Source organism: Nipponia nippon, unplaced genomic scaffold, assembly GCF_047370975.1.
Source record: "Nipponia nippon isolate SJK-2023a ecotype South Korea unplaced genomic scaffold, ASM4737097v1 scaffold_10, whole genome shotgun sequence".
NCBI classification, from domain to species: Eukaryota; Metazoa; Chordata; class Aves; order Pelecaniformes; family Threskiornithidae; genus Nipponia; species Nipponia nippon.
Window position 1 is genome coordinate 30,281,881 of NW_028262291.1, and position 23,406 is coordinate 30,305,286.

Consider the following 23,406-nt stretch of genomic DNA (forward strand, 5'->3'; position numbering starts at 1 on the left):
AGATTTAAAGGAGTATCAGTTTAAAGGGATTTTTGGATTATTCACATTGAATAAGAGAGTCATTTATTTGATGTCAGTCTGTTCTGGTTCATCATGCACATTTTCTTGTATGTTGTGTCTGCTACAATACTCAGATGATTCAAACCCAAAAAATCAAGCAGACTAATTGACATGTGCCCTCATGTCACCAAAACTGAAACAACCTGCCAGCTCAAAGGCTGTGTTCCTTGTATGGAAAAGCCTTTACGTTTACAGAGAGATCGTATGCTGTTCTCTTGCAAGATCAGGGCCAAGAGGCTTATAATTTTTGGTCACTAACCTTTCATGCCCCAGAACCCTGAATGTGCAGAAACTTTGTACATGCTCAAACCCAAATTAACATACAGAATACGATTTCTACATATTAATTAAATTATAAGATAATTTTAAAAGAAGATCCAACTTAGTTAAAAATTTTCATTTTGAACAAGCAATAAACAAAGAGAGCTAATATGATTTTTTTACAAGTTTTTAATTCTAGTATTTATGCCTCTATTTTTGCATCAATTTAAGATTTGCCTTGGAACTAAATACTTGACTAACTTGAATTTTGACAGATACAATCTTTCTGCAAGGTGGGGCATGGCGAAACTAAGTATTATGTGACACAGCTAGAGTAACATGCACAACAGATTATTAATTTTTCAACATCTGTTATAACAACTGAATCACAACACAAAAACAATAGGTTAATGAAGCAATAACCTCACTTGTGGATTGCTGCTTCAGCTTCCCTGTATCCACTCTAACCTCCAAACGGGAAACCTCACGTGCCTGTAGCAAGAGAGGATAAATGACAATTGAGAGAAGTGTAAATGTCATTGCGAGTGATTCATACTGTTCTCAACCAATCCCTCTAGCTGATCAATGAGCAACACAATTATTATCTATTACTATGTCTTCAGACAACATGAGGGCAACAGTGACGTGGTATTTTTTCTAAGTTTGAAAGTAAAGAGGAACAGCTCATGAGCTGCTTGAACTTGGAGAGACAGTTAATTAAAGAAGATAAGACCTATTCAAAATAATAGGTGTATTGAGATATGGGACTCTTCTTATGAGCATTTTATCACTTTCTTCATTAACCCCTGATAGTTCTGGGTGTAATGTGGGAGTAATGGGTAGGAAATTCAAGTTTACACAAGAAAGTAGGTGGCACATGCATGCTGACAGCAGCCTCACAGCATGCCTTTGCAGAAGGTGGCACTGTACTGGAGTGATGGGAAAACAGTGATCCTCAGTGCCAACAACAGATCCTTTTTCTCAGTAAGGCAGTGTGGCTGATTGATAGTACTGGCTTTGGGACACAACTCAAAGTTTCCAGAGTTAAAAATATGAACGCTTGTTATGCAGGCACAGGAAAGATTGTAAGAAGTATACATTACCACTAGTACTCCATTAGTAATAATGCCATCAGGATAGTCCAGACTGAAAAATAAAATGGAAAATATAATGTCATGGGTTGGACAATTCAGAAATATTTAAGTCTATGAGTTAACACATTACTCATTTTCCCCCCACCAACTTTGACATTTCTGACTTTAACATTCTCACTCAAAAATACTTTAAAGCTTTTATCAAGCGTAGTTCTAGATGATGAGCTGAGTTGCAAGTTTTTCCATCCACCCTTGGTAGAATATGAAGCTGGGCTTTTACTCCTGTGGTTTTTCATGCTTGCTTTAGTAAACCATGTAATGAATTCTGATACGTGACATACTGAGTTTGAGGAGAGCTGGAGGCTGTTACATCCATCTTGATTGTTTTGATCATTATTACACAGTTTGACCCAAGGTTTTGTACTTGAAAAACTAATACATTTGTCTAGATTTCCACAATTTTCAAAAAATTACCATAACAGCAGAAGAAATTGTACTGACCTCTATAAAGTGATTTACAAAACTCACATGAGATTTTAATAAATCACTATATGGGTAGATATGTTTCCACATATCCATCTAGGGGCAGAAGGGGGTTCATATACTGCAGACGGTAATTTTTATATTCTTAAATATTTTTCCCTCAGAAAAATCAGGCAATGTTTCATTAACAATATCTTATAATTTACCATTTTATTAAATTGCAGATGTAAATTCATACAGTATCTCAATAACCCGGATTAGTCCAAAGGGAATGAATGCACACATAAAATTATAAGGACTGAGCACTAACACCTCAACCTGCTGCAGAAAGTATGATCTGTTTATTCAGACTTTACAAGCTACGGATTATATATTCTGTAGTCTCACATAGTTATATAGTTCAGAGAGATATTTCATCTCAGTTGAAACCAGGCGATACACTTCCTTTAAAATCAGATGAATGACATCATTGTTATTATCCATTTTAAGAGAAGGTTTATCACAAATATTACATTTCAGTATAAACGCATATGAAAATAGCTTTATAAAATTTCCCATGACAAAGAATTCTCCCAAAATTTCAAAGCTCATAAACAGTTTAAAGTTTCATTTCCAAATCAATATTTTCCTTTAAGAGAAGAATATAAATAGGATAAATACAGTGCAGAACACTCAGGAAAAACTTTCCAGTAAAAAAAACAAACAACCAAACAAAAAAACCACAAAACACCACCAACAACAAAAAGTCCCAACCACCCTCAAAAAAAAAAAAAAAAAAAACAAAACACACCAGTCATACACTGGAAAAAAGAATTTTGCTTAAGAATTTTGCAAGATCTCTTTTTGAAAGTGTATTTTAAAAGAGTTCAAAGAACATTGGTCAAGAATGGGCAAAAAAAATACTCAGTGTTTCTACCTGCATGCAGGGAAATGGGTTTAAATACCACACTCAAATTTTGTTTCAGACAAACTTTTGCACTTAATTACTATTTTGTAGTCAAATAGTTGTAACATTACATGACATGGTGTCACTATCCTCAAATACTTCATTTAAAAAAATTAAGGAACACAGAGAAACAGCATGGTGGGTATTAAAAGGTCTCAGCCTGCATAGCCTGGTGAAATGAAGGTGGAAAGGCAGGAAAAGATGTCTCTTCATGGAGGTAAATATCCAGTAGAGTGTAGTATTATTTGAGGTATTGGTACCAGCAAAGTATAAAGTTCGGCTGATAGTATGATAGTTAGGAGGTCCAAGGCATGACCTTCAAACAGGGTGGAAGAACCTGCACTGTTGGACAGAATGGCTTGGAAGGCTCCTGGAAGAACCAGGACAACACAGGCATTAAGCACCAACAGCTGAGATGTCCCTCTTGGGGTATCACCTCTGTGGTCACTGCTGTAAGGAAGCCCAGCTGCTGTCACTTGTTGGTTACTCTCCACACTGCACTTCCAACTTTTATATCCCAAATTTCAAGGATTCTGCTGGTCACAGCAGAAGATAGATGTTTTTAATTTTTTTTGTTTGTTTGTTTTAACCTGGTGATCCATACACTTGTTTTAAGAGCAGCAAAGGCACACACCTTTCTCTGAAGCTTTGGAGATCAGCTGTGGCTAGAAACACAGCTGATATTTTGCCACAATTTTGGGGCACTGAATAATGTCCACTTCTCAGGATTAGCTGGTAATTTCCCTAACAAACAAACAACCTGCTATTAGACAGCCCTCATTACATATACTAACACTCCTGTCTTCTCCTCCACCACAGTTTGTGATTTGTGGCCTTTTTTAATGCAGACCTCAATTTTACTGTGAGAATTGGGAGCATATTATGGTCTGTGGCAGGGAAAGCCAGGAACAGAGACCCTGGGCTTCCTTCTCCACTAAATGCCTCTTGAAGGGTTGCGTAAGACTGCAGTGGACTCTGAGCCTGGGGATCACTTTCCAGCACCTGGTACACATCAAACTGCTGCCTTGTCCTTTTTTAGATCATGCCTGACTTAAAATGAAACAGGCAGTATTGTACGCGAAGTTACAGTCACACAGATTCTCATATTCCAGTTTGCATTTAGAGTAGACTACTGTGCTCCACTTCACCAGAGAATCTGGATTTTTTGATACTTATGTACCAAATTTTAATTCTTTCATGTCAGATCCAGCTTCCACTTCTTTTAGTAGCTTCCACATAGTGCAGGCTACTTTTCTGAGCTTTCTGACGACCCAAGAGAAGCATGGGGGATGGTACTATTTCAATAAAGAAAACTGTATTCACGTCAAAGATTCTTTGGTTGTCATCTTTCTCAGCTTAAAACTTTTGCCTTCGGTGCTCCTTGAAGCCCTGTGACTTTCTGCCACGAACACAAATACTAACAGTACATTTGGCCCCCAATGGATGGAGGCTCAGCCTACTCTGAGAGTTTCCTCAGCAGTGCCCAAACCAAACGGCTAGCACGATCTGCTGGTCCCCCCACACGTGGGGGAAATTTCTCAAAGTAACATAGCAGAACTACAGAAAGAAAAAAAGATTTTTATTTTCTAAAAATCATGTTTTTGCCATATTTCAATAATTAATATTTAACTTTTATACAACTTTTTGTACACCTATTTACATTTATTTGTGTTAAGTGGGCTTTGCTTTAAACATTGTCTTTCACATTTGAAAAAAAAAGAAAGGGGGGGAACTGAGATGAAAGGTTGTGTAAGAGTGGTCCTTCATTCTTCTAAGAGTTGTTTGAGATGCACCTCCTGAACTTGGGACATCTGAAAGATAGAAAGAGGCCAAAAAGAAGATCAGCAGATCCAGCAAATACCCTGGGGCCCTCAGACCTCTCCTTGGAAACGCAAAGTACCTTTTAGTTCATCAGAAGTCTCTTTGTGGCCCCTCAATATCAGGTGTGGGCTTCAGTAGAAGTCGGAGGGGAGGGGGATGTTGAGCGAGCGAAGCCACCTAGTCCAGCGGGACCCCGTCCCTGTGGCAACTCGTAGAGGCTCATGCTGATGCTGGACCCTACCATTGGAAATACAAGGGAGAAAGCCCACATTAACATTGATAATCACCAGAAAATAACACAAAAAGCACTAAAGTATGCAAATCAGCAACCTGTGTACAACGACCTTACCTTTTCTGTCACTGCTGCTTGAGGGCAGCAGCTCTCACGCCAGCTGGGCTCGTGTTATGGGCCCATAAAACATTGGGCGGGCATTTGCAATCCCTTGGCTTGGTTGCTGGTGAAAAGGCACTTGGAGGAAGGAGTATGCCTTCCTCTCTGTGTCGTTAGGATCAAATGTTTGGCTCTCAGTGCCTGCCACGGGTATTGGCAGCAGAGAGGTGAGCATTTGCAGGTACTGCAGGAGTGGTATAAGAGTGAGGCAAAACTAGAGAGGGTATTCGTCTTGCAGTTGTGGAAACCAAGGTACCAAAATGAAGGTTTTCTTCCATTTTAAATATAAGATAATGGGAATGTATGCAGGAATCAATTTCATACAGCCCATCAGTGTATCGTGAGGGAATTTTTACAGTGTTCTCTCTTTGGTAAAAGTAACACAAATAATTTTTGCAGTGATGTCAATAGGCAAACAAAAATAGGAGCGACAAAGCCACTATTGTAGATGCAACCCAGGAAACTTTGTTGGCCTGGAGTTACACTTCATGTGAGATTATTCATCTGAAACGCTGGAAAGAAAGAACAGGCTAATATAGTAAATCTTGCAGTTGGTAAAGTCTGGAATGAAGATGGGGAAGGAATGAAAAACTACTTCAGGTAAATAGTGTCAGACAAAATGTGCTGGTGGGAATCATTATCAATTTCAGAGAAAAACTGCCATATTTACCCCAAAAAAGTATGTTCTCATAGTTCCCATCACAATACCAGATTTGCAGAAACTGTCCCACATGATTAGCTGTACTTCTTGTTAACACTATGGTTGTTTCTCCTCCTCCTCTGAAAATTATCTCTAATCTCTGTCAGCACTTCTCCCATCCAGCAATGCCAAAAACCCTTCCCAAAACCTGCTGAACTTGTTCAACACAGGAGAGGTTGGTTTGGTCCATAGCTTTCCAGTGACCCATATCTCAGCTGCTTCCATTCAGTCTTTCAGACCTTTTCAGGGCTCTTCCGTTTATCACAGGTAATGTGATCCATTGTGTCCAATTTTAGTGCACAAACCCTTTCATTAATTACTCCCGATATCACACTTTTCTATGTTGAGGGGAAAAAAAACCCTCTCAATATCCTACCAAGGTCACAATATTTAATCAATTCAGATGTGCTTACACATTTATTCCAAGCTTGACTGATGGGCAGAACAGTATTGACTGCCATACATATGCAAGAAATGCAAATGAGGGATAGTAGGGGAAATGTTTATCCGCCTTCTGACAAGAAGTCCATTTTCCCAGAGAAGTGTATTCCCTTTTCTCGGGCCTTCTGGGACCTCACAGGGGCATTCCCCTGCGACTGACTTATGATGCAGCAATTTCTTACTTTTACATGTGGCATTCTTTGGGCATACTTCTATTACATTACTGAATGAAAAAAGTGGATCAGATGTGTTCTTGGTGTAGCAACTGAGCCATGATTATGATTCCTTTTAAAAACTTCTTCCTTGGCACTGCCCAGGTTCCTTTTTATTTGTACAGTCCCAACCATCTCTTTCCAACCCGTAGAATTCCTACTCAGACAGCACCTGCAGAAATTGCTAAATTTTTTACTTTATCTATTGAACATGTCTCCAGGAAAAGGCAACTAGCTGCAAGGTCCAAGAGAAGACTTTGACACAGAGCCAGTGTGCACATGCTCCGAGACAAATTCCAGCCTCCATCCCCATACACAAACCCACTCATGCACAATATCCAAGCCAGACAACTGGCCTGGATCTCCCTCATCAAAAGACAGGATTATCTAGAGTATGATTCTACGTACCAACTCCACAAGTCACCCTCTAACTTGCAGAGGAAGGAAGACTGTAGACAGGTCATTTGGGACATCTACTGGAGTTCCCTTCCCCATTGCTGTTACTGATTTCACGACACTCCTAAGCTGTGATAGGCACCATTTGTCTTGCTGTTGCTGGGCCTTCTGCCAGTTTTGGTGCACAGTAAACAACAATCCACCCTGATGAGTTTGCATGGGTTGTAATAGGAGATTTTAGGACTGCTTTATCTCTGATGGCTTTTTTGCTTGTGAACACCGAGAGATTCCTTCTCCATTCATGACACTGAGCTACTGCCCCTTCTCCAGCAAGTCCCAATTTCCCCTTGTGTCAGGAATAAACATGTTATTCAAACTCTCCACCAACATACTGTCCCGCTAGGCCTCCTAAGTGCCCCAAATGCCTTGAGAAGGTTCCAGCAGTACCATCCCTTCTCTAAGGTTGTTTTAACAACACTTTCAGTCCAATGACATCAATCAAATTGGTAACAAAAATCCTTTTAAGTAACTTCCTCAGAGTCATAAAGCATATTACGGAGACAACTACAATACCTGTGATCCTGCATCATATTCCCTCTCCAGTTAGAGCGACATGCTCCCAGATTTCACCACAGCATGAATTACCTGAAGCAAACACATCCCCTAAACAGTCAAACTCTACCAACAGCTCCAAGCCTACCAAATGAAGCTAGTGCTGCTCCTCCAGTTTTCCTGGTTCCTCAGTCCGCAGCCTCCCACAGTGATCTTTGCTCCTTTTTTTATGCAAAATATTTAGTTTCTCTCCCTGGTGGAACTGATACTCAAGCCTACCACAGCTCCCCATGTGTTGCCAGATGAGATAAATAGATCAACTTACAGGAGAGTATTTTATAATGCTGTGGATTTAAAAAAACAGATTCCCCAAAAAAGGGCAACATAAGACATTTAGGCTTGGCATTCCTTCTTCTAAGGGTCAAAACTTCCTCAATATTGTAGTTGTCCTCATAGTTCCTTGTGTATTGATCCAACAACAAAGAGAACAGGAGGAAGTTGGTGCCCAGGAAGTAGCAGTCAAACAGGGCAAAAATGACATTTTCAGATATTTAAAATCTAAAAATACGTATTCTGAAATTCCAGTTTACTAGACTTGAATGAAAACATCTAGGTATTGCTTTCAGAGACTGTAGGTTTAAGAAGCACTGTCGCATAAGAACCAGCTTTCCAGACTATTTTTATACCGAATACAACAATTTATATAGAATTTAGGACTCTACTCACGTGTTCTGCAATGTGAACTCCACCTCCAGCTCCTCACGTGTCTGAAGAGAGAGGAAAAAGAAAGGTATATTACTTATTTTTCTTCAGTTTTCATCATACCAGTTACATATAATTTGTAAAATATACATTTAGAATAGCACTTAAGAAAATTCCTAGAACATAAGAATAATTTGCAAAAAAAAACCATGGTGCCAGCTGAAGATATTGAATTTTAAGATACTGAAAAAGCAGTTGCTAAAACTAGTTTTTTTGAAATCTACATGCCATATAAGCATGGAGACGTAGGAACTGCTGTTCTGCTAAAACAGCCATTTTTCAGTTTTTAATTCCCAACACAAAAAGAATCAGCTGCTTTAATATTATTACAGTTTAAAGTGGCTGAAAATTCAGAACTCATACCAAGAACCAACATGCCAGAAATATTCAGACTTAAGGCACTGGCTAATTAGTTCTACCTGGTTCCATCCTAGATTTTTAGCACAGAGATTTGTTCTTAACAAAAACTAGCATGGAGCACTCAATACAGGGATTTTAAGTCTTTCTTATAATAGCAGTAAAATAGAGTTTAAGTAGATTTGTCCTATAATGAAACACTGCAGAAGGATATGTTTAGATGGAAGGAAAGAATTTGCTTTTGTTCTTAATAATTCCATTGCTCACCTGTGGATTCAGCTGAAACTTCACTCGAACAGTACGTCCTACAGTGAGTTTATCTATGTCAAAGAGAACTGTACAGAGTTCGTCATCCCTGGTGACGGTGTCTTCATCACAGACCTTTAGCTCCAGCACATTCTGCAAAAAGAGGTTAAGAATATCCTGGGTTATTTCTATATGTAAGTGCTCCATAAGGCAGGAAAATCTCAAGACTAGGTTTTCCTCCCTCCCTCCAGTTTTAGGGGAAGAAGGAAAAAGGAGAAAGAAACAGAAAAGGGAAAGACACTTGGGAGTAGTAGACTTCATATTACTGATAACTGTACATACACAAAGAAGCAGGCTCATCTGCCTGGGGAAATGAAACAACACAGGCAGGTCATGCAGAACATTCATGAATTTGTGATAAATAACTGTATTAAGTATTTCTACATTTATTTTATGGCATTTGGCTCTAAATGTATAAAACAGGCACAGGTACATAAAGAATGTTTAAAGGATTTCCTTTCCACCCTACCTAGAACTAACTGATCTTACTGTTATTTCTACGTGATCTTTATCTTGGGGTTCACTTGTATATGTCAAGATCAGGAATAGGATAGTAAGGCCATATTCTGCAGGGTATTTAATTGCTTCTCACTGCTTCAGTATAGTAGATGTTTAAGTAACAAATAGCTGGAACATAACAATACCGAGGAGGATGTAAGCAATAGTTTTTTCTGAGGAATCTTTAACACCTCCAGTGTTTGGAAACTAGCTATATAATTATTGGTTTATTGTAGTTTTGCATAACCTGCTGACTATCTGCAGACAGTGAATGGTGAAAACTATTTTCACTACCTTGACTCGGCGGTCGATCTTATAGCAGAAAGCTTCATTCCAGACGGGGTTTTTGCTGTTCCTGATGGTTCTGGTCCGAACCTTCTCAGTTGAGGCAGTAGGCAGCCACAGTGTCACGTAACAATCTGAAAGGGTGACTGTATAACGAAAAGATGAGCAGAGTGATAACGTATCCAGAGAAAGAATTACTGCACTGTGCACTTTTAACCCTAATAAGACAAAGACAACACGGAGGAGTAAATAATACAATGAAGCACTCACAGGAAAACAGAAACATCCTCATACATTTGCCATGCTCATTCCTAATATAAAGTTTTATTTGAAATAGCACTGTACTCCACATGCAGTACAAGTACACCTATGCATGCTGCATTTAGCTTTATATTCATGACTATCCAAATGACTGGGGCAGGGTAACGTTGCCAAAACATGAGAATATCTACCAGTATGTGCCCTCTGCCACGTGCACTCACATCAGCTCTAGGATGGCTCTTCTGTCGCTCAGGCAACACACCTCACAACCTTCAATCTGGGCTGCAGAGAGACTTGTTTTCTAGCATTTCATCCCCAGATTTGGTACCTTAACTAGTTGAAAGCCTTTATCAAAGTGCTGGCTTAAATGAAGAGTGACAGATTTTTTTTTGCCAAAAGGTAAAGTGTTCCCCCTTCAAAGCTGAAAGTTTGATTTCCTAATCACAAATCAGAATGTGCCAATTTCATGTTCATTCATATATTTGATTAAATTTTTAGAAGTTCTGCCTTTTTCGGCAAGGCTTTTGGAAAACAAAACCAGTCTCAACACCAGGGTTAAGTTACAATTCATCCTATTCCTTCCTACCACTCTATCTGCAAACTAGAAAAATCTTGCCGTCACTCAAGTCTGGGGAAGGAAGCCATAAGTGCCACCAAAGACATCAGCTCCTTCCATATTCTGACCCTTCATGTTTGGAGGGAGAACCATCAGGAAGTGAGACTTGCAGAAGCTTGACACAGGCACCAATGGCCTTTCTCTCATACCTATAATGCAATGCATACCCTCCCTGTTTCACAGTAGCAATGCTCAACGAGTCATCTGGTTCTTACAGCAATCTTGTGAGTCAGAAGAGGTCAAATAATTCAACCCATAGTCAATCCCTGCATCATGCTTAAAACCTTTAACAGTGTTATTACACCATATTAAATACAATTTTCTTCATGTATTTCCTCTTTAACTTTCAGTAACAACTACAGGTTTAGATTTTTCTACCAACCGACTGTATTTCTCCCAAGTTGTGCTTTTATCATGTAGTTAACCATGCTATCCCTGTCAGCAAAACCTTGATAATGACTGTGGGAAGGAAAGTGTTTCCAGAAAGTTCCCTTAGCCAAACCTGATCAGAAGAGCACGACTGGTCAGACATTCAGCAGAGGCACAAGTGTAGGCAGATGAAAATGTAAATGGTTAATGGTGATTAATGCTAGAGCTTCCATTTTCAAAGAGCTTGAGACACACTGATTAATTACTTCACAGTGGCAATGTAAGGATTAAACAAAAAAGTACATTGACAAAACTTGAATGACTTGCCCAAGATCCCATAACGCAGTGTCAGAGTCCAAAACAGAGTCTAGCTTTCCAGGCCTATACCCAAATCTATTAAAATTATCTTGCTCTGGAACAACAGCAGGGAGAAAGACTTTTAAAACATATTTATTTTCCACTGGTAAATAGGAATGTGAGAATCAAAGACCAAGAAGAAAGATTCACTTCAATAAATTAAGCACAAACATTTCAGTAATAAGTAAATAGAAAAAATACCATTGAAATGGGAAACACCAAGGTTTAACCAGAAAAACAGGAAAGCTAAAGTGGAGGGAATAAATGCTAACTCGGAATTATAACAAGAAGCATACTGTTACCATTACAAACAGGTAGAAAAAGAATACTTTCCCATAGCTGAAAATACCAAGGTTTCGAAGAAAACTAACTGAAATGTTTGGATTCTCAAATGCCTTTTTAATGCCTCAGAAAAGGTAAAGCCTGCCTGACATATCCTTCCCACTACAGACAAAAAATGGATTTTTTTTTCCACAATAATCTGAGTTTCCTCAGCAAACAAATTTTCTGCTGAGAAAATACTCTTGATGAAAAGTTTTCAAATCTCTCTGCCAGATACACTTTAAACAAAGCCTTGGGAAGCCCAAGTTCTGAATTCAGGGCATCTCAAGGGGGTAATGATATTCATCTGTTCTTGTGTTCTTCAGAACACAAGGAAGTAAGGCAATATGATGTGGCAGACTTGCCAACAGGCTTCATGAAGAAAGACTGTACGATTCACTGTGGTAAGGAGCAACTGTGAGCAATTTGTTCCTGAGAAGGACAGGCACAATGAATTGAAGCACAAGGAGGCAACTTGCTGGAGTACACAAATGCAGGTGGCATTGTGCATGCAGGTTTGCAGATGCAATTGCAGTGACTGCCTGGTCAGATCACATATTTAGTTGATGCAAATCACCACTTAGTCATTTGAAGATCCGAGTTTTGTTAAACAAAAAGCGCATACAACTATAAGCCCACAAAGTGTGTGGTTCTGCAGATTAAAATAGGTCTTCAATCTCTAAGAAACCCAGAACTTTACATCTTATTGGGTGCTCTCACTTTGTCTAACGAATCAAATTCATTTTTCAAAATAACACAGTAAATATCACAAAGTAGTTTGATCATGTCTCATTTCTAGAGTAAAAAATGTTAAGACATAAACAGTAAAGAAAGCATTCAGTAAATCATAGCAGATTTTTTAAAGCTGAAAAATAAAAGGAAAAAGATCAATAAGCACAGTAGTATTACATTGCGGAAGATGCAGGAGTAACCCACAATACCACAAGTGAGTGCAGCAGAGATTTGTTCCCTGATAGCAATCATTCATTCAAAAATACTGTTGTTAAGCACAACATCCACGTGTTCCAACCACATTCTTCCTGCCAGAAACCAGCAAATCCAACAGATAAGAAGACAGAGTTTTCCCTCTACTCTTGACCCATTATATTAGTTGAAATCTCAAAATATATAGCAGATTAACTAAAATTTACAGCTGGTTTCCTTAGAAACTATGATGTGCTGCATGAAATTCTGAGTGTGCCAAAAGAAATTCAATTTTGAGCAATGTTCAGCAAGATTTTGGTGAACACATTGTGGACTTTTCCTCTTTGTTTTACATCTTTCCAATTTATTCTCGTGATCTTTCAATTTTAATTTTTTATTCTCTTTGTCTTTATTTTGCCTTTTTTTTTTCATGCCTTTCCAACCTCTTTACACAGACATTTCACCATTCAAATTTCCCCATAAAGTGACTCCGTGGCATAACGGCATTTTGAAACGCACCCAGCGCACCCAAGAAAGTGGGCTACTGAGGACCCACATCTGCGGAACAGAAGCTGTGAGGAAGCTCCTCAATGAATTGGAAACTTTAAAATTCAGAATTAAGCCAGTCCCTCCCCTGGCTGAGTCGGTGTCACATCTGGACAGTGGACAAACTGTTCTTTCCATCTATTGCAAGTCTCATTCTTTCACTGAGGCTTTTCATTTTATCTTTGCTGCCACACTGGTTCAACAAGCTGATGCCCACTAGTCTGCAGAGGCAGAGAAGGTGAATCATTACAGGGCTTCCACAATTAGCTATCACTAGACTCTGTAGACTTCCCTACTGCAGAAACTTCTATCTTGGTCTCTTCTCACTATTAACTCTTGTTCTGTGATCTAGCTGGCTATGACATTTTTCCCTTGTAGTTTCTATCCTAGATATCCTTTTCTCACTTCCCCTCACTATCCCTCACTTAAACTCCTTTAATACTCTCACAGCAGTGCTCTGTTTAATTTTTTCTGACTTTTAAATTGCTCCATTCTCTAGGTTAAATAAATTCCCAGACACACTGGATTTTATCATCTGTTCTTGCATATTTATAAATTCTGCAGAAGTAATAGAATAGTTTTGCTTGTACTTCTGTTATTTTTATAGGCTTTCCTACTACTGCTGATTTTAGATTTGCATCACCAGTCCTCTCCTTTCTTCTGTCCAGAAATTCTATAGGGAATACTCAGGTTTCTTACTCAAAAGTACAAGAATTTTCATCATTTAAAGAGCAGCCCTCTGATCAGCAGCTAAGTCTAACATCACAAAGGTAGGAAATACATCTCATACAGTGAGGTACGAAATCAAGAGATCAAATGCATCACCTTGCTTGAGTTAGCCTCTTTACACTTAACAACAGAAAGCAATGCTTCAGTATCACAATAAAAATAATTCTTGCAAACTTGCAGCAACATATCTTTTTCTTCCTACACAATTTAAGAACAATAACATTGACCAAATATTTTCTTTACTTAAAGGAATTATAAGAAACATCCACAACTGTAGAAGTACTCACGCAAGTCTGCCTTCCGGACATTCCTCACTCGTAGTATTTTTACAGTGAGCAAGTTGAAAGGAGATACTGGTCTCTGCACGACAATTCAAAAAAAGAAAAAAGATGACACAGAGATTAATATTATAGTCTATAGTCACAGACTACTGTAACCCTAAAGTTCTAAGGATGTAGATAAAACAAGGTTTTTAAGGTTGAGCCAATATCATTTATCAAACCAACTGGAGCACTTGGAAAAAATGTACAAATTTTTGGCACAGAACCCTCTGAAATAGAAGCAGCAGATTTCAAAACCACATATGAGTCGAGAATAGGTGCTGAGAGTTTGATCTGATAAAGATAACCTCTTTCTAACACCGCTCCATTATTATCACGATAAACACCCTTACAGCACATGCATGGGTGTTCTCGCCTCTTACACACCACTACCTGCAACAGAACAGACTCTCTCTGGGACACCAAACACTGTCACAGTAGCTGTGCAAGTAGAGCTAAGTGACAACCACGCACCAGCAAAAGCTCCTGCAACAGCACAAGCTCCCACGCGCAGCCTAAAAGGCCAGAAATGCAGCTAGCAGCGACGAGATACTTCTCATGAAGACTCTCATCCATCTCTGATCTTCAGCCCTGATCCCCAGCAGAAAGCTACAAAACTCTTTCCAGAGATGATCTTGGGAATTAACTCACAACTCCACTAGATATCAGACACCTTGGGCTCAGAGATATTAATTCTATAATACCTCATAACTTCCATGGCTCATACTAATATGTCTTCATATTCCTCAGGCTATAAATTAACTCTTTCCCTGTTTTACCTTGGAGATAACTACTTAATGTCTTTCTCTCCTCTCCCACACTAACATCTCTTCTGTTTTATAGGTACCATCTTTCCTTTTAAAACCAATGTATGTACAGATATCATTTCTCTCAACATTTGTTTAAAATTGATATTTAGCTTTGAGTCTACTCATTCTGTTTTAGAACAGAAACAGGTGTTTTGTGCCCAAAAACTTGTCTATACCATTTTGTAAGAACAGATACTAACTCTACCCATAAACCCTCTCACTCCTGCATTCATAGACATACTATACCCTAGTAAAGTTAATACAGTGTCCTAACACAAACACATAGGTTTTATTACTTTGCATCTGAAGTGCCTGTAATAATCACAAGCAGCGAAAGTAAAAACGATGTACTGATGTTAACTAATAAAATGTACCTTGCTACTATTTTCTTCATACATGCTATACATTTTGCCCAACGATTTGTCTTTCCAGCTGTAGCACAAGGCTTATCCTGAAGTGTTTCACAATGTTTTGACAAAGTGTTAAGCAACTGGGACCATGCCATGACACTGAACACTAACACAATGTAATGAAGCACATCCTGGTCCTCACCAACGAAAACCTCAGCACCTCTGCAGAGGTGCAGCAGAGATGAATAACAGCGTCCAAGAAGAAACAGCCTAGGTAATCCCTGGCATATCTTCTTGCACTTCCCTTCGGGTCAGCAAGGGGCCCAAAGATGCAGAGTTGAAGGTCAGTGAGACAGCAGCAGGAGGGTCGGAGGAGTCACTGATATGGGCACATTTGTTCTACATTATCTTAAGCTGTCCAGACTCTAGCACAGGGCACAGTTTTATGGTGCACAGTTTGCAAACACTTGAATTGTCAGCTGTGGGACATTTCAGCTGTCTCAAACAGTATATCACACCTTTACCTGCTTCATTATCCCAAACATGGCCACAAAGGAGAACTTGGACAGACACACCTTGAAAGAAAAAAACTAGTTCTTTTTTGGGGAAAAAAGATTATAGTTTCCCATCAAAAGCAACCAAAAGACATCATGTCCAGACTATATAGTTGAACTGCCAGAACTGCTTTTCCATATGCAGAAATAGAACTGGGTAAAACACAGAAGCATTCCTAGGCACGAGGACGAACAGCCAAGGCTTGTCTATCCTTGTCAAATCTACTGACGTGTTTGCTACATTTATGCTTGGTCCCTGCTTTCCCACCTGACAAATCCTACATGCTTTCGTCCTCAGCAGTGCTATTTTGGCAGAAGAGGTGGAGCGTATCTTTACCCAGGAAGGATGCGGCTTGCATCCCTTGAATACAGAAGAATGGACTTGAGCAGGAGTTCCCCATCCCAGGGAAGTGCTATAACCCCTAGGCTGGACACTATTTTGAAGGAATAACCTTTGCTCAGTTCTTTGAAAACAAGCATCTAGACCTCTACTTTGTGCATCTCAAGCAGACAGTGGTATCTCCCTGCAGCCCGAAGTGGCACACAAAGATAGGATCTAAGAAGGGTGTTTCTGTGCTCAGCTGTCCATGTTAGCTGGATATACCTATTTATGCAGTTCCCTGCTCAGCTGTTACAATTCCCATTCTGGTGCATCTAACTCTCCAAACACATCGAATCAATCCTCAGTGCTTTACTCTGGGTTGTAGAGTCCGTTCCCATATTAATGACTTGGAAGTCAGACCTTATAGCTTGTAACTTTTAGGTGCCCAAATGCTTTGTCAAGTTAAGCTGTCAGCAACTTACTCAAAAGTCACACAGAAAAACTACTGAGAGGCATATTTTAAAGTGGATAATCTGCTAGTAATAGGCAATGACTTCCACATCTTTCCCTTTAATGTTATGATGACCATATCGCAAGGCTGGGTAAGTTCTGAGGTCAGAAGCCTCCGAGGTCAGCTATTACGCACACTTCAACTTTCAGCTTCTGTATTTATTTCGTCTGAGACATGATTGTTGCCTCATAAACCGGAAACACAAGCCAGGCATTTTAATAATCACTGTTGAAACTACTTAAATATATGAGATTGCAAACGCAGGACTTGGTCACACTATCCTACGTCAGATAAAAGTTCAATTAAATCCTGTGGCACACCTGTGCAATCCTTACATATCTAGTCCCAGGGAAGTCAATGGGAGTGTTCAGGTACAATGGGAGTGCTCATTCATATGAATAAGAGTTACGTAACTGGGCTCTAAAACTGCTCTGTTTCAGTAAAATTCCAAGCTTAAATTTCTACAGAAGTCTTTTATAGAATTTTTTTTCTTGAGGCATGAAACGCGTACAACATTCTGAAGTTACATCAAGAGAAAAGGCAATTATCAAAGTAAAACAATGTGTCAGATCTATTTGGAACAAAGCACTCTTCCCTTAGCTTTCTCTTCAAAAAGGAATAGAAATCTCACCACTACTTTAAAAACTATGAAGACCAACAAAGAAAACACTCAGCCCTGTCAGAAAGAGTGGCAGGACTTTAAAACACAGATCATTGCCTTGCTTCTGACCTGGGTCAGGTATGTGGCACCTTTTAACTTCAAAGAGTTTTGAAGCCTCAAGGGCAGGCAGGGTTTCATAATGTTATGATGTCTACCACCTCAGGCAAGGTCAAATGCATAAGAAACACTTTTCCTTGTACTTTGTATGTATTTTATATTTATTTCATCCATTTTAACATATCCCATAGCAGGGTTTTATTAAGTCAGTAGAAGTCACTGGGGTTGTTCCAGAATAAAAACAAATGGAGCAGCAGTGACTCAAGGCCTGTTTCTTTCCAAGAGCTGTGTAAAACTTGTGTGGCTTCAGACTGCCATTTTCCTATGATTTTTCTTCTCTTCCTGTTTGCAGCTCCATAGCTGGACTTGCATGTTAGAATAAATCCAAATCTTAGAAGAGAAACCAAGTCAAGAATTTCTACAGTTCAGCATGGCTTTTTCTCAAGACCACGCTAGCCTATATTATTTTAATATGATACAGTAATTTGAGTAATCTAAAAACTATTACTTTTTTGCCTGTCAACTTAAGGGCATTACCCACATTTTCTCACCAAATATTTTACATATTCCCTTTAATTTAAATGGCCATTCAAGTTTCAGTCACACACATCCCATGGGTTGCCTTGAAACTGACTCTGATAATGAAAGCTGTTTTCCTTAACTGAGCCATTGCATAACAAAAAACAACTCAGATATACTATGCTTATATATTTATCATCATAAATACCAACTTTCATGGAAGGAAAAAAAAAAAAAAAGCTCAGATCCTTCCTGATTTTTGCCTCTGTGAGCCACAAAGAGTCAGGGCAGGGAAAGAAGGGGCTCTGGGTCCTACTCTAAATTGTATGTACTGTATTCAGGTCAGTTCTGCCACCCTAAATATCCTAAAGACAAGAGGCACAATCTAAAGCCACTGAACTGTACAAGTCTCACACCTAGAGACCTAATAACAACATAAAAAGCACTAAGGATAAAAAAGCCAGCTTGATCCTCTAAACACAGGCTAAGTTTACAGGACTAAAAATAACAAATTTTTTGATCCTAGCATACTTCCTTAGGGCTGCGAGACTAGACACAGAGGCCTAAACATCATTTTAAATGCTACTTTTTGAAGAAACTCTGCAAAGTTTTTGCTTTACCACAGCATTTCATTTTGAACAGAGAAGGCAAGTGGCTCTCGGGCACAATCAGGCATCAGATACTATCAATAACATCAGACCTCCATGGGGCAGACCAAATTTACCACCATTCGGGAGAATCTCTTTATCACTGCAATCCCCCACATGGAACCAAAGCCCAAATCAAACTAGGCTGGGAAACCCCCACGTCACTGACACAGGGGCAAGAGCCCATCTTTCCGACTACAGATCCCCAGAGAGTTGCAACTGATATTGGCAGCCCCAAACCCATTGCAAGCGTCTGAAGAGCGCCCCATCCTGTTGCCACTGCTGCTGTTCCCATTCGCTGGCTCATAGCAGCTTATCTGATATATTTTCCTTTATGCTAATACCTGTTAACATGAACATCTGCTAATTACCCAGGGAGTTTTCATTTGCCTGTGCAAAGAATTCATCCTCAGTTCAGCTTTTACAAAACACATTTTCGCTCTTTTTTCACGTTCAGAGAAGTTTGGGCACTGTTCCACTCATACGAGGCTGATGAGATTGGGCTTGTCAGGAGGCCGAACATAACACATTTATTCCACAGTTTTATCTGTTCTGACGCTGTGTTTTTAAACACCAGGTTACACAGAGAATTGCAAGCTCTACGACGGGTCATTACAGTGCAAAGAAAGACTACAAGGACTACTAGAGCACTAAGAACAACTGAAAGACTCATTTAAACAGAGCCTTCTTATGAAGGAATAATGTATAAGACAAGTAGGTGTTTCATCCAAAGAAATCAAAACACAAAAAAAGAGAGGAATTAAAAAATTAATATAGGTGAAGTACAAACCGGCCCAGATACAGCACAACACCTACTCACAGCATCATAAGCATTAGACACCAACAGAAGCCAGACTATTCAGAGTTTACTGAAAGCCAAGGCAATATTTCATCTACAGAGCTGAAGTCGCAGCTCAGCTTTTAAGTGTTCAGTAAACATTGCAGTACAGTTTTCCCCCGAGCCATTGAATTCCTAACATTTTTTCTGGTGATCTACATTCAGCACTGGACAGCATTTAATGAAAGGCCAGCTAATTACTACCTACCGTTCTCACCGCTGTTGCTGAGGTGCCCGTAAAAGTCTAGGAAAAACAACACAAGGCAAAGTTAAGAAAACTAAGCTACGTGTTAAATTCTTATTTTAGGCTGACATTTAAAAACATCTCACATTCAAAGCCATACTTAGAGCTATGCTCATTAATGACACTCATTAGGTGCTTTACCGACCACCAGACCCATCACAACTCTCTGCCAGCCTCTTATTTCCTTGACATGAAGCTTTTTTTTTTAAGGAAGCACAATAAGTAATGTTGTTAGCCCTAGAACATAGCTTGAAAACACAGACATGCCACAAGGTTCTGTAAAAGGCTAGACTAGGAAAACCATCCTTGCAACCACAAGATCTGAGGAACAGCAAACTCACTTTCCATGGATTGCCCGTACCTCTCAAACAGCTTGTTCTCCTCTGTGATCAACTTAACTGGAATATTAGGCAATTTTACCTACTTCATGCTTGCTATCGGCTCTTTTACTTACCTCATTTGAACTTAAATTTGATCCCATTGCAGCCCCAGTTGCATGTAAGTCCAATATTAAAAGATACCAAGTCGTGCAGCTGGCAGGAACTCCTCATGCAGATTAGGGGTGGAGGAATAGGGATTTTATGACAAGGCTCTCCCGCCCCACCCCTTTATTATTTCTAGTCATTAGGCAGTCCCCTCCCTGCTTCCTGCAGCCTATTAGAGCACCTCAATTGAGTCAGCAGAACAAAGAGAAATTCCTTTTCTACCTACTGCGATGTTTGGGGGGGACACTGAAGCCCCTTTCTGCCCAGTGATTGCTTTCTTGAAAATACTACTGCTAATAAGTTTTGCATTTGTGCAACAACTCTAACCCCCAAGCAAAGTGCTTGTGACTAGTTAAATCACAGCTCTCAGAGTATGTCTACACTGCCACCGCCATACTGCAGGGTATTGGAGAGAGATCTCGACAGCTTCTTTCCAAACCATGATCCTGTAGCAGTCTTCCCGTAGCAGCATGCAGTTCAGCAAGGTAAGCAACACCATTGCAGTGCCACAACTGACTGCAGTACCCATGCTTCCCTGAAGCTACTCTAGGCATCTCTGTGCTACACTCGGTGACCTCGCCACACGCTCAGTATTCTTTGCCTGGGTATTTAGCGTATATCTGGAAAAAAGTGAATCCATGTCCAGAAATCTTGTAGTTTGATTTTAAATGCAACGAGAGGGAAGGGAGGAGCTATAAGCAGTAGGTGAAACTTGGGGATGGAAGGGTGAAGCAGGAGAGAGGGTTGTGCTCTTCTGCATGGGCCCAGGGAGCGCAGCAGCTCGTCCATCCTCAGAGCTTACTTCAAAGGCATCTTCTGTCTGCTCGCTCTCACAGCGGGCCCAGCAGACACCCTACGGGTAACATTGGGGCACAAAACGCTCCCTGGTTCCTCTTCACTCTGGTGTGCAGTGACTCATTGCCTGTAAAAGCAGTGTATTATAGTAGCCCTAAATTAGTATATATGTGCAGGCTGGGAGATTTTGGGGTGTGCAAGACCAGACTCCGGCTCTGCCACACTCTTTCGGGCCTCTCTGCTTGATGACAGGAGGCAACTAGTACTCACTCTTGCATCATGAGATCCAAATGATTATTTTTAAATCAATCTCATTCATATTGATGAATAATTCACTTCATGCAGGTAAAAAAGTAACCTTGCAAACTGCAGTGAATGCCACCTAAATGCCCTCCCCTGTGCCATGGAGGCCAGTATCAACGCAATTCTGCGCAGAGAAAGAGAGGTATTGACCAAGGAACATCACTAGAGTAAAATCCTCTTTTTACACACAAGTCGCTCCCTTCTATGTTGATGTCTGTGTGATGCACACGTGATGACTGTTCAGAAGGTCTTATCCAAAATGTGCAGTGGTACTATCTGGTGGTTTCCATCTAAAGCATTTAATAGCCTGCTGCTTGCTCCATAGTCACACTTTGCACAGCCTTCTCAATAGATACGGAACCAAAGGAAAATGGCTCATAAATATGAACCTTCAGCATCTGAAATGCTCCTTGAAAGAATGAGCAAAAGATATTTTCAATGGACATGAGCATCTCTACCCCAAAGACAAAATATCTCCCTTAACTTCTGTCTTTATTACTTTATATCTGTGTTAAATACTTATGAATGAATTTAGGTGGAGCAGTCACAGCTGAGAATCACTTACTTGCACTCTCACAAAACTAGTCTTTCCAGCTTTTGAAAGAAGAATGTTTCCCTGGAAAAATTCCAGTATTAAAAATAAAACTGGGAATCTTCTTTCATTAAAAATGTCTTTAAAACATCCTCTATCAAAGGAAAGAGAGTAGATTATCCAGCTCAACTTCCCCGAGTTGTCCCAGCAGATATATATATACACCTATATATATTTATACCCTCCCGGCTGTTTCACAGCCAATACAAGACTCCCTGACATTACGTTGTCTTACCCACATTGCTTTTAAGATACATAAATGAGATACCACTTCACAATTCAGAACATTACTCCAGAGTCAGTGCATCTTGCCCACTGAATGGTTTCCTGATGTTCAGATGTTTTGTGTTTCTCAAAATAACATCGTCATTGCCATACCCAAAACATGTTCCTAAATAATTCTTCTCCTCCTGCTCATGACCACCACCAAGTTTTGTACCTGACATTATCTTCCCTTAACCACTGCTTGTCCAAGCCACACAAGAAGGCTTTGGAATATAATATCTTTAAAAGCTTTGTGCAAGTCAAGAATTACCATCTCAACAGTTTTTTATTCATGCAGTAAGTTCATATTAGAGCTAAGCGCTGAATGCTCATAATACCCATAACAGTAAGTCCTTGTAATCACTGAGAAAATTTTAACTGTTGATGGCTTACTCACCGGTGTCTATAAGGACAACACAATCGCTTCAAAATAAATCATGATTTTGTAGTTTGTCCCACTGGCATTTTAGAGGTAGAAATGTGTCCCTAGGATTATGATTTCAAAAAGATTACTACTTCAAAGGTTAAGTATCATGTTGGGGTTTTTGCATTTTTCCTTAGTTCTTCCACAATTCAAGGAGAATTTCAAAGACAACCATCAAGCATGCAGTAAGTAAATTCATGAGTGAAGCTACCCAAAGTCTAAAGAGCCATATATTGGCTCTTTTTAACAATCAGATTTCCAGAGTAAATAATTTAAAACCGGTAGTGATCTTCATATACATACTACTTACACTCTTACTTTGCTTTTTAAAGACTAGAGGGACTGTGCTACTGATGAGGGAACACAGAGTAGTCTCTGTGGTATTGCTCTGAGCAATAACAAGGAAAGTAAAATGGAAGACAGAATTTTACTTTGCTCTCCATCTACTTTGTAGCGTGCGTTTACATGCGCGTGATTTTGTATGTCTTAATTAAGGCAAAGTGGAGCAAATAGAAATATCTTGCTGATCTGAGGCAGTCAAAATTCATCTAAACGACCCTGCTGCAAGCACCAGTTTCCCCAATATGATATTCAGATAATTGTGTATCTAAGTGCAATAGGTTGCAGGTAGCAACAACAGCTGCATCCAATATCCCACAATATACCACTTTGTCACCTTCTGACAATCCAGTACTACAGAAATGTATGACTAATGGGGGATTTCATATTATTGCAAGAGAAAAGTATCCTTGTACCACCTTTGGGATGACAATGGGAACTGGTCATCATTTAAACACCTTAAACGTAACAAGAAGGGTAAACATCCAAAAACATGCTAGAGGTGTTACAAAATGATAGCCAGATGTCACATTAGAAAAGAAATACTCAGAATTAACAAATAAAGCAAATTAAAAAATAAACAAATATAGTGTCAGATCTATAGTTGAAGATTTTCCCTGACTCTAGCCTTTCAGTTTGTTTTCCTTTTTCTTTTCTTTTTTCCTTTAAAAACAATTCTCTAAG

General features: G+C 39.5%; 1 protein-coding gene across 2 annotated transcripts in view; it reads right to left on the reverse strand.

Annotated features, from left to right (window-relative positions):
- LOC104020345 (cytosolic phospholipase A2 epsilon) overlaps positions 1–20,052 on the reverse strand; it is a 33,099-nt gene extending 13,047 nt beyond the window's left edge. The window contains exons 1-8 of one of the 2 annotated variants that reach the window (XM_087746788.1): positions 19,975–20,052; positions 19,485–19,520; positions 13,976–14,048; positions 9,575–9,711; positions 8,744–8,875; positions 8,084–8,124; positions 1,425–1,467; positions 750–813 (exon numbers count right to left, since the gene is read on the reverse strand). In XM_087746788.1, the coding sequence (XP_087602914.1) occupies positions 750–813; positions 1,425–1,467; positions 8,084–8,124; positions 8,744–8,875; positions 9,575–9,711; positions 13,976–14,048; positions 19,485–19,520; positions 19,975–20,001 (553 nt within the window). In that variant the 5' untranslated portion in view covers positions 20,002–20,052. Of the gene's footprint in view, positions 1–744; positions 814–1,424; positions 1,468–8,083; positions 8,125–8,743; positions 8,876–9,574; positions 9,712–13,975; positions 14,049–19,484; positions 19,521–19,974 lie in introns of both variants that reach the window. The other variant, XM_087746789.1, reaches the window with a different exon arrangement.
- Between the last annotated feature and the right edge of the window lie 3,354 nt (positions 20,053–23,406).